Here is a 12,719-nt window from a genome sequence, read left to right as displayed (position 1 = left end):
AGGAGTTGGATTAACCTTATGGAGACAAGGCCCAGCTATTGTGCTCATTAAGGCATATCAAAATATTAAAGGCTGTGTGTGTCTGTGTGCTTTTCATTCAGGAATGTAAACCATGGAGTTGCATAGTGAACCCACAGGTGAGATTTATTTATTAAATATTATTTCAACAAAACTCAAGTCATGATTATATGGAGTAAGGAAAATCTGGATTAAAATAATATATGACAAATATGAGAAGAAGAAAGATGTTTTAAATTTTACTTTAAGGAGAGAGAGAGAGAGAGAGAGAGAGAGAGAGAGAATGAATGAAAGAGAATGTCTATGCTTATATGGGAATGTATGGAAGTTCCCACAGAAGGCAAGAGAGGGAAGTGCCAGACCTCCTCTAGCTGGAACTTACAGGCAGTAGATAAATGAACTTGGGTTCTTGTCAGAACAAGACATGCTGGTAGCCATGGAATCATCTCTTCATCACTGACTTTTTGAAAATATAAATAAAAGAATGATTTGAGAACTTTCTGATCATTTATTTAGGTTGTGTCAAATGATTATGCTCTGAACTGATATGATGAAGCTCCCTAAAGTCAATCTAAACTACAGAAATCTAATAACTCACAGATCAGGATGCAAGAATACGACCTCAAGGTGTTGATAATATGGTTCCTTCTAGAGGTATGAGAGGAAACCCTATTCTAAGTGTATTTATTTGACTCGGGTATTTGCTTTCCTACCTGTGAAAGTTTTTGCATATATGTCATCCTTAAAATTTTCAAGGAATTACCTAAACAATTGATAAATGTAACCTCATGAAACTGAAAAGCTACTATAAGGCAAAGGACATAGTAAATAGAACAAATAGAAAACCTACAGCTTGGGAAAAAATCTTCACTAACCTCACATCATATAGAGAGTTGATATCTAAAATACATAAAGAACTCAAGAAGCTAATTTCCAAAATACCAAACAAACCAATCAATCAAAAAAGGGGGTGGGGGTATAGAGCTAAACAGAGAATTCATAACACAGAAATCTGGAATGGTTGAGAAGCACTTAAAGAAATGTTCAAAATCCTTAGTCATCAGAGAAATACAAATCAAAATAACTCTGAGATTCCAGCTTACACCAATCAGGATGGTGAAGATCAAAACCTCAAACAACAGCACATGCTGGAAAGCATGTTGAGAAAGAGGATCACTCCTCCATTGTTGGTGGTATGGTAAACTGGTACAACCACTCTGGAAATCAATCTGCCAGTTTCTCAGAAAATTGGAAATAGTTCTACCTGAAGACCCAGGTACACTACTCCTATGAATATACCCAAAAGATGGCCCACCATATCACAGGGACATGTATTCCACTATGTTCATAGAAGAATGGATAGAGAAAATGCAGTTCATTTACACAATGGAATACTATTCAGCTATTAAGAAAGGGGACATCCTGAGTTTTTCAGGCAAATGGATAGAACTAGAAAATATCATCCTGAGTGAGGTAACTCAGACCCAAAAGGCCATGCATGGTATATACTCACTAATAAGTGGGTATTAGCCAAAAAAGTACAGAATATTCAGTATAAAATCGTGAGACCTCAATGATAACAACCTGCAGTGCCCTAGTAAGGATGTTTCAATCTCACTTGGAAGGGAGAAGAAAACAGTCACTGGAGGCAGATGGAGGGAGGGAGCTGAGTGGGAGAGGGGAGGGTGATGAAAAAAGGGGAACATGACCAAGAATTGGTGTGGAGGGGGCCCTGGGGAGAAACAGAAGAGAAGCTGTGAAGGCAAGCAGAATGAATAGAAATATGCAACCTTGGAGGTTGGGATGTGGGGGGACCCTCCAGAATGTACCAGAGACCTGGTAGGTAAGAGACTCTCAGGACTCAAAGGGAAGAATCTTAAATGAAATCCCCAACGGTGGGAAGAGATTACTTGTGGAGTTCACCTCCAGTTGAAAGAGAGGGCATCGATTCCTGTCTGAAAGAACTACAGGGACAATAATGGAGAAGAAAGTGAGGAAATGGTAGTCCAGTGACTGGCCCAACTTGGGATCCATCTCAAGAAGAAGATCCAAGACCTGACAATATTACTGAGGCTACTGTGTGCATACAGACAGGAGCCTAGCATGGCTGTCTTCTGAGAGGCAAGCATGATGATTGATCATCATGACTGATACAGATGCAGATACTCACACCCAACCAGTGGATTAAAGTCAGGAACCCCTGTGGCAGAATTAGGGAAAGAGTTGAAGAAGGTGAGGAGGAAGGTCACCCCATAGGAAGACTAGTAGTCTCAACTGACCTGGATAACTGAGATCTGTAAGACATGAGCCACCAATCAGGCAGCATACAGAAGCTGGTCCTAGATTTCTGACACATATACAGCAGCAGAGGACTGCCTGCTCTGGCTTCAGTGAGAGAAGAACCTAACTCTTGAAAAACTTGAGGCCCAGGGAGTAGGGGGCCCTGGAGAAGGAGATGGGAGGCATTCTCTTGGAGATATGGCAGGAGTAGGAATGGAATAAGGAACAATGGAAGGGTAGAGGAGAAAGGGAGTTAAAACTGCACTGTTATAAAACAAACGTTCTCTTAGAAGTGGAAGTCGTTATTCAGTAATTCATTTAAATTAGATTTGACTTAGTTTGATTTAAAGAAGTTTGGACTTAAAAATACATCACAGAAATTCTGCTAAGTAAAAAGTTATCAAAAAGAGCCCTGGGAATGCACATTTCCAGGTCTCACTCTAAATAATTTTAAAAGAATTTTCAAAATAGTTTATATTTTTTAAAAATAAATTCTCTAATTGATCCTATTATAATCTGCTACAGCCATCTGCCTTCATTTGAAGTTGGGGAAATGTAAATCCTTCTAACAAAGTGTATCTCTTAGGAAATGTTTAGAGGATTAGTAGAAAGCAGGTAAAAAAAATTATTAAAACACTTTTGTTGACACGATAAAAAATGTTTTTGATGTTAAAATAATCATAGCTAATAAATAGATGCTTAAATTTAGTGAAAATCTAAGGTTACAAAGTTTCATTAGATAAGTCTTTTTTCCTTTTTCATTTTTTTTATTCAAATTAAGCAAAAATCTTGTATGAGGGAATCCACAGTCTAGTGAGGAAGATCTTAGGAAACTTACAGAAGATGTTCTGTCCACTTCGCAACGGCTACTCAAAATGAAACAGGCCTCAGCATTGTCCATCCTAAACATAGACAGAAAACAGAGTAACCATACTGAAATCACTTGCTACTTCAATGACTATGTCAATGCCTGGTTCACAGCCAACATGTGTGTCCTTAAGCTTAAAGAGCAGTTGGCTATCTAGCTGAGCATGACTACACATGTGAGAAAAATAACTTGCATACTAGTACAGCTCCAGAATTAATGGCAGAAGAAGGAATTGTGTTTTTTTCTGATTTTAATTTATCTATATGTACATATATATGTATATTTATATAAATATTTTTATATCTATATATAACATTTAAATTAATATATGTTTAGCAATCTAGGATCACTACATTACTATTATTTTATGGCTAATTCATTCCACTTCAGTGACTCAGTTAGAGAGAGGGAACAGATATGCTTAGTGAATTTAAGTTAAACCCCACTGTTTGTTTCCAGGAAACTGTTCAACCTTTTGTTCCAACCTCCTTTTTGTCATGTGAATGTTCTTAGATTCTTAAAGTTAGTAACTAAAGACTATGTTTTAGGCCTTCATAAGTAGAGATTTTAAAACATAAGAATGTTTATTTTTAAGCTGAATAGTGCTTTATCTTTCTGGTACACTGTGATAAAGTTAGATTCTTCAAAAATATTTTTCCTTTCACTGAAGAAGAGAAATAAAAATCCCAGGAAATTAATCCAAATAAAACAATTCTGAAGAAAGTACTGTGGGAGGTTGCTAAATAGCACAAGTTTTGGATAACATTTTCTAAGTATCATTTTCAGTAAAGCAGTGAGGTCATACCACTGACCTTGGGGCTGGTTTGGAGGTGCCTACTCCTTGCTTCTTGCATGGGGAATTATGCTAAAGAATGTCTTAATTAATGTTAAATTCTAAATATTATATATGAAGTTAGGATTTGAAATGAATGTACAATAGATAGGTAGTCACCTTCTCAGTCCAGCTTTCTGAACAATGAGAGGTGGCCAACAGTCCCCTTATCATGTCTTTTTTTTTTTTCTCTTTAAATTGTTCATTTTCAATTCCCATGAAGGATTTTCTGTAAATGTGACCCCTTTGTGGAAAATCACTTCATTACTAGTAGTGATAGTTAAATTTAAATAGCATCTATCTGACATAACGCAAACAGCTCAGATTTAATTCCCAGAATAAAAAACTTCCACCACTAACAAGCTTATCAACACACTATGGATGAGCTAAGTGAAGAACCTAATTCACAGTAATTTAAGGAGAATGATTTACATAATATAGAGATTTAGAAGTCGCAGATGTAGAAACGTCTTCTAGATATCCAAGGAATTATATAGATATCAAATAAGAAATAGCTAACTCTTCAATTCACATGAGAATTTGGGAACATCTGACTGCTCATAGAAGTGTCACAGGGAGTGTTTTACTGAGATATATCTAAGATGAAATATATGCTGTAAAATAATTTAACATTCCAATATTTACCATTCGTTTTGCTGTGGTAATTCTGCTCACTGTTTTGTTTCTTAAACTAAATCATTAAATAAAACAATCCTCAGCTAAATTTATTTTAATCTTAATCAAAAGTGATGTCAGCATCCATTACTTCTAGGTACCTAAGCAGCATTTTGGATCTTTAGGTGAGATGGGCAAACAAAAAAATCTTAGGTTAAGTACTGTGATGAGGAAACCTTCACATTTAAAGACACACATAGGAACATCCAAAAAGAAAGAAGACCCACTTAAAACTTTAAATGCAGCAGAAGGCATCAAGCAACCCCCACTCCCACTCCATCCCTCCCATCCTGCTCCACCACTAGAGATTCCTGGTTTTAAAACAAAGGGAGTTGTTTTGTGTTAGTCCTGATCCCAGGTGATCTCAGTTTTCCTAGCCATTTCTCACACTCTACTGCACTGTAGGCTGTGTAGAAAGACCAGTTTTCCATAACAAATGTCTAGGCCAAACCATCTTCCAAGCCCTATTGACAGGGCTTAGAAGATCCTAATGAGAGCTGCACAATCTCAGAGCAACTCAGCAGGACCTCTTAGGATCCTGTTTCCTCCAGCTCTGAGGACTCTTTATTAGACTGTGACCCCTGCAAGACAAAAGGTGTTGCTGAGGAATGTTCTAAGTCTCTTACAATCCAAACCCTGACTCCCTGCTTTGATATCTCATATATTATTTAGGCCAAGGTTTTGTTTTTGTAAAATATAACCAGAATTGTGAAATTGGGAGATATCTCTAACAGGGAGTCTGAATACCTCCTGTCTATCTCTGACAGTGATGGTAATTCCAACATGCCAACTTCTTATTGCATCATGTAGACTTATTATCTTAAATGTCTGCCCTAAAACGAAAGTGGGAAACAGGAGCCTGTACTTTTAGCACTGTTATTCTAAAATTAGTAAAGCAGAGCTAAATTTTATATTCAAATACATGTGAAATGCAGCTTGCAAACGTTTGGAGAGAAAAGTTATCAAAAGATTGAAAATGAAGAAAGATAGAAAGGGTCCGGGATTCCTACTTTGCTCTCAGGAGATCCTGATCTTTAAGGGCAGAGCCTTGAAGGTAGATCACTCTCTGGGACCACATTGGAATCTGTAGTACCCTCCGAACTTGCACATCCATCTCCGTGGGACACAAAATCACCACATAATAATCCTATTTAAGGTATAATGAAAAATGGCATAGATATAGTCATGCTTTATGTTATCCTACACAAAATATTTGAAAATTTCTCTTTAATTGTGATCAAGTTGCAATGAATTCTTGGTGACAAATAAAAAATACATTTAAATTGAGAGAAATTTATTAAGATGGCACTTATGATAAACATAATCTGGGAAATGCAAACAGTCAGCCTGGGCTGTTGCAATGGCATTGGTATGACAGGAAGAAGGAATCATGGAGTACATGCCACACACTCCTTCAGTTTAGTTTTCACCTTCAATTTAGTAAAATACACACTGAATGGGAGACAGAAAGGTTCAAGAGTCAATGCATACTTTAAAATGTTGCTTTCATAGTGAAATTTACCATAGTCATTTAATTAATATTATGTTATGAACTAGTACCTTGGAGCAACTTCTGATGAATATTTGTATAGTTTGGAGATTGTATTGAATAAAATGATAGGTGATAAAAAAATTGGTTTTACATCAAAATATTTCAAAGTATATCACCATTTGAGACCTGGGAAATGCATCCAAAATGATGAAATGACTTAATACTAATCTATAAAAATGTAAATTCTCTAGTAATTATTCCCTATTTAGTTGCTCTACAATAAAATGTTTAGAATTTAGATCTGATATTGATATTAAATAGAGTTAATCATTGTGAGATCATTTTTCTATCCCATTTTCTTAATACAATATACAACATTTATAAAGAATATTAAATGTATAGAAAAATGAAGAGTATAACACAGGAATAAATAGTGTTAAATCAAGGTACTATGCATTTCTGATATTACTTATGAAATGTATTTCTGTTCAGCACTGTCTCGTTTTAATCACAGAAATTCATTCAGGAAATACAAAATAAACAACTCTTTCTTCTTTGAAATTAGCTAATTGCATTAAAAATTGTTTAATCTACATTGTTTAAACAACCTAAAAAGTTGAAATATATAAAGGTTTTACATACACACACACACACAAAAGTCTGTTTTGAATTCATATTTTTGTTTCTTTTCATTAATTTCTAATGTTTTACAATTTAAAAAGAAGGGCTTAAGTAGTGTTTAGTCACATTCTGGATTATAAATGTACAAAAAGGAAACATCCAGGGCCTTAGATGACTTGGCAATTAAAAGTACTGAATGATTTAGCATAGGACTGGAATTTGGTTCCCAGTAACCACACTGAATAGCTCACAAAAGCCTGCAAATTGACCCTCAAGGTTCTAACATAATATTCTAGCTTCTTCAGCCACCCATACCCACAGATGCGCGCGCACACACACACACACCACAAACACACATAGCACAGAAACACATACGTACAGACACACATAAAAATTAAAACTTCATAAAAGCAACTTCCATACCCTCACATTCATATTAGCAAAACTTATAACTACAATTTTCCAGATGGTTTCATTGTTTTATTATATTTTATATTAAAACTCACTGCTTCATGAAATTATCATTTATGCTCTTATGCACAAGAGGAAAAAAGAATCCTTTAAGTCAAATAAATATCCTTCTTTCCAGCAATAACAAGTCCCACCTGTCTTTTGGCACAGGTACAGAAGGGAATCTCAAGGCTATTGATTTCTCCAGCATTTTTATTATATGCCCAGTTATAGTTGTAGTCTTTCATTGACCCTTTTTAAATTTGGGTATACAAATAAAAGTTTGCCAGAATGCAGGCTACAATACTGGTTAGTGTGCTATTAAGTATGATTCAGTATTGTGTATGGCATAATTCGAATGTACCTGTAGTCTTGGATGGGCATAGAATTCATTTAAAAAATCCATAAGTAAGTCAATCTTCAATGAGCTGACACACAGGACAACATGCTTCTCAGTCTGAGCTCTGTGTCGACTGTAGTTCCCTCCCGACTTCTGTCTCTCCATCCACAAATAGGCCAACTGTTCAAACTGTAATAAATTTTCCACAGGTAAATAAAAAATATCATACATGAAACAGGAAGCTTAAAATAGTGTCCAAAATGTTATCAGGTACATGGCATTTCTTACCCTTAAAATAGTTGACTCTCAAATTATCACTACTACACAACAGGCTAACCAAGTGATTTCCGCAGAGATTTCATTGAGGCCCAGGGGCTTCAGGTCTCCAAAGAAACACATTAGAATGATTTTACTATTATACCATCTCAGACTATGAAGGGGCTAGTCCATCTGCTTTGTGTCCAGGAAATATGAAGCAATATGCCATTCATTAAATGCAGTTTAACAGATTTGCCACTTTTGCTCCATGTTCTTCTGCCCCATTGTGCCCATAACATGAAAGGGGAGATTGCTGCATTAACACGCACAATGCCCCACGCTAGCTATTTACAGATGAGTACTATAGTGAAGTGGGTGGTGTTGTAGAGGAATGTCTGGGAGCTAAGCATGCCAGTGTGAACTGGCTAAGGTTGTGTAATGAGCATGCAACCTTAATTTGCATCTATCATATTGTGTTCTTGATTTGTTTACTCATGGGAGACCAGGACTCATTGTAAGAAAAGAACTGGAGACTGTTCATTGTTTATATCTCTGACCTGTGCAGTCTGTCCATCTACTACCCAAATCACTTGATCATGTGTATATGCATGTCTACTGCCTGCTTTAGTTGATAAATATAAAAAATTAACTTTTAACCCACTACAATTTATGCTTTTTTTATTTGTTCTCCAAAAATAATCCTTAATCTAACATCCAATAATTTAAAATTATTTAATAGTTAATAACATCACATAATCCATAATCTTTTTTAAAAATGTTGAATATTTAAACCAAATATGAGCTATCACTTGTGCCAGTGAGAAAAAGGTGTCTGATTAAAATTCATAAAAATATATCTGTAATAGTGTAAGCACTTCCTTAAACAACTCATAACATATAACATCAGTGTTAAGTAAATAACCAGGCATTTTTTTTGTTAATATAGAAGTTTCAATTTTAAATGTCTTTGCACATCTCTACAAAGGTTAAGATGGTTCTGTTTACCTGTATAGGGAGAACTACAAGAGCAACACAGATCATAGCAACGACAAAAAGCTTGGAGGACCATGTTTCAGGGGTGACATCCCCAAAGCCCACAGTAGAAAATGTCACAATGCAGAAATAAAGGGAATCAAAGAGATTGAGTTTCTTGCCAATTCGTTCTAGATGCTGAATCCCACAAATGCTGAAAAAACAAACAAACAAAAATTTCCAAGCACATATGCATTTAAATTAAGATTAGCACACTGGAGACATTACTTTTCATATTGCCCTTTCAAAACTGAAAAATATTTATAATGGGTCTATTTATATATAATTTTATCCAGAACAATACAGCTTTTAATGACACAAATTAGATATGATTTTATTTTAATAGCCAAAAAATGTTACCTATAATAGATAAATCTCAGAGATAATTAGTGCGTGTGAAGGCAAAACAAATTATACATTTCTAAGTCTAATACTTGTCAAAATAGCAAAAGTCTTTTATTGTTTAATTTAGGAAGAATAAATGTATGTTAATTTATGTGTAGGCATACATTTATTAATAATACTGAAAATTATGTGTGAACAAAAATGAAATATAGGTTGAACCCTTTTGCAGCCAAAACCTAGTCGATATTTATTTTCTATTGTAACAGTGCTGAGCAGGGGTGAAGCTTTAAGAAGTATTGAGGACACTCTCCCCCATCATTAAGTGGATTATTGTCATTAATGTGGGAAGATCTTTGCTGTAGGGAACATATTTTGTATGTAATGTTTCTCTATTTATCACAATATTATATTTTGGTGCCCGCATTTTACAATGAAATAAAAAGAACACAGGCAACTTCAAGCACCTTTATGTTGGACTTCTCAGACTTTAGAACTCTGATCCAACAAATTTTTGTTCTGCTCATTATAAATTATACAGTCAATTCTGTCATACTGCAGTCTAATACACAAATATCTCTCAAACAAAAGCCTATGTCATAAGACAAACATCTACACATAAGACCTGATACATAAAAGGATTCAATATAGAATTTTTTAATGATACAAGATGTCCACGAATTAGAATTACTAAAATAGAAATAGATATAACATTATTACTTGATTATAAAATTAAAAAGTAGAAAATCATAATTGATAAATATGTTGTGCACATTGAAGTATTAAAAATAATCTACAACAGTAAAACCAATGTGCAACTACATCCTTGTGTAAACACAAGGATGTTCCATATTCATATAAAATTATTAAAATACGGGGACTGTATTGGATGAAAAAATCATGAGGGTGGTATTCTCACACATGAGGATAGCCAATCTTATAACAGCAAGATAATAAGCCCACCAATCTGTTAAGTCATTCTCCATTTTGTAATGTGATGATAGAGCAAGAAGACATTGTCTTCAAATTAGAGAAAAGGCCCTCAACAGACCAATTGGGCCAGACCTTAACCATGACATCTTATTTGAATCTGGTAGAAAAGAAATTTATATAACATATAAATTATTCATTCTCATTTATATATACAGAAATGGGCCAACACAGACATCAAAGAATTGAATTTAAGCTTAAAAAACACTTGTACATATTGAATAAGTTTTGGGAATTGAAAATGGATAGAGGCTAGAAAACTGGGAACACGGAGAAAACAACTGTACTGAATTGAGTTGTGATGGTGGCAATTCTCACAGGGTTCATGAAAATAGGATTGTAGCAGAAGGTTAGAAAAAGAGTCAGTACAATGTTGGTAGAACAATGTAAACTGTAGATGATCCTGATAAGTTTGGAGGAAGAAATGAATTTATTTTAGGAAGCAGAGGGAAGGCAATATTTGTAGCACAGCATCATGACTATAAAGCATTAAGTCCACAACTTTATGAAAGCCAGAATTTAAGAATGATAAATTAGAATCTTGGGGAGATTCTCTAAAGTGTTTTGTGACATCTCCTGATGGTATGCTAAAATCAAAGAAGACAGAAATGGTTCAAAGATAGATTTTATAGCCAAAAGGAAAGCAGCATGACCTAACTTAGAAGATCCTCACCCTGGTCAGATTGTGAAAATAAAAAACAGTTTTCATTAGAGAACACCAAGGGTGGGAGAGTAGTCAGAAAAAGGAAGCCAGATGCTATTCATCAACATAATAGAAGATGGAACCTGAAGTCACTCCAGAGATTGTTGAAACCGTCATGACTCCCCGTAGCCAAGGATAACATGGCCTGGGATTTTAAAGTTGTTTGCAGTGAGTAATCCAAGGCATGTACAGAATTTCTGGATTATGTTCACCGTAACCATAGCTTCCCTGATCCCTTTAATGTGGGACAGAGCTCTTGATTCTCTTCACTGCGTCCAAGGGCAAGACTGCATAAGAATGTGTATTTTTCAAGATGCTTTTAGACGAAACAGATAGTAACCTTTGGCAGTGATTTCTTTGGAAAAAGTGAGCAGCTGTTCAGAGCTGGTTCAGTCCTGGAAGAGTTTCTTCATCTAAATATAAAAGAAGGTCTTTTATATTTCTGCCCAGAGAGATGTCGCTTAATACAGTAAGGCCCCAGGAGGATAATGACTGGAAGGAATTAAGGGTGAGGCTTCCTCAGACAACTCAAATGAACAGCAACAAGCATGCAACACCTGGGAGAGCTAGCGCTCCCACATTCTAAACTGTGTCGACTGTTCCCAGAAAAGCCTTTCAGGTGAGGCTCCTTTACAAGTTCTTAAGAACAAAATCTTCTCTAGAACTATTGCTGTGAAGTTAAAGGAAACCTATCTTCAAGTCCAAGGATATCATGTTGACTCAATTACCAGGTCTTGAAATTTACTTGTTGATAGAGTGAATTAAGATTTAGAACTACTACTGTAATGAAATGTGTTTGCTTGCTTTCTTACCAGTTTTTATTTGATAAAAAATATTATGAACTTAAATGTGTTCTTTCAAATATTGAGGTTGAAACATGAATATCTAATGCAAAATAGCATTAAGCACTGAGATCTTTAGAGAAGGCAAGTCATGAGCACAACATTCGAGAAGAACCATGACTTTAGAAAAGCAGAGAACACTCTCATCAGACCTGGAATCTGTGGCTCTTGGTCTTGAACACTCAACAATTGAGATCTGAGAAAAAAAAAATTATACCTCTGAGAAATTACCTATTCTCAAATATATGTATAATAGCAAAAATAGACTAGTACAATTAAATGTACTATTCTGGAATTAAAGAGAGGACAATGTAAGAGGTACATAGGAAGTGAGGAGAAAGAAGGGAATGAGATGAAACAAGAAGAGGAATCAAACAATGATAGAAGATACAAGCATAAACTGAAATAATCAGAGTGAAAGAAGTGAAACTGAAGCAGCACACAGGATTGTGTTTATGAGAAAGTGCAAGAGAAGAGACAGAAAGTTGTTTAGCTGCTGCCTTGCCTGGGAGTGTGGTGGAATGATGTAAATATTCTAAGTAAATATGATAAAATATGATTGAATTTAAACTTAAGATGTGTGAATTTGACGATGTGTAAATTATGCCTCTGAAAATTTGTTAAAACTCAGTGGATACTTTTGGACAGCCACTACAGTGTCTGTGTGTGAGCAGACAAGTCCTACTCTGCAGACAATGAAGAGCAAATGGGTCCAGAAGGTTTGATTAGAAACTCTGAGTCACAAGTGCTCACAAACCAGTAAGAGGGTGTTTGTTTGTTTATTTGTTTGTTTGTTTTGGTATTTTTGGGGGGGTCTAGTTGCCCATATGCAATACTGCCAATGTAATTAAGCTATCGTATATAATTTCACACAACCAATGAGAAGTGGATGCTAACAATAGATGTTCCTTATATAATGAATGGTTTAGTTCATTGTTCCCAAACGCTCTTCCCTTGGAACTCCTCTTCAAAATGG

At 35.3% G+C, this 12,719-nt stretch overlaps 1 protein-coding gene across 3 annotated transcripts in view; it reads right to left on the bottom strand.

Moving 5' to 3' along the window:
• The window catches only part of Kcnt2 (potassium sodium-activated channel subfamily T member 2), a 345,424-nt gene that overhangs the window by 158,109 nt on the left and 174,596 nt on the right, over positions 1-12,719 (bottom strand). For all 3 annotated transcript variants that reach the window (XM_028769952.1, XM_028769953.1, XM_028769954.1), the window contains exons 9-12: positions 8,840-9,020; positions 7,601-7,765; positions 5,684-5,820; positions 3,137-3,200 (exon numbers count right to left, since the gene is read on the bottom strand). In XM_028769952.1, the coding sequence (XP_028625785.1) occupies positions 3,137-3,200; positions 5,684-5,820; positions 7,601-7,765; positions 8,840-9,020 (547 nt within the window). The remainder of the gene's footprint in view (positions 1-3,136; positions 3,201-5,683; positions 5,821-7,600; positions 7,766-8,839; positions 9,021-12,719) is intronic.

This window comes from Grammomys surdaster, unplaced genomic scaffold, assembly GCF_004785775.1.
Source record: "Grammomys surdaster isolate TR1022 unplaced genomic scaffold, NIH_TR_1.0 196, whole genome shotgun sequence".
Taxonomy (NCBI): Eukaryota; Metazoa; Chordata; class Mammalia; order Rodentia; family Muridae; genus Grammomys; species Grammomys surdaster.
The sequence above is the reverse complement of the archived record's forward strand: the minus strand, read 5'-3'. Positions and strand labels throughout refer to the sequence as shown.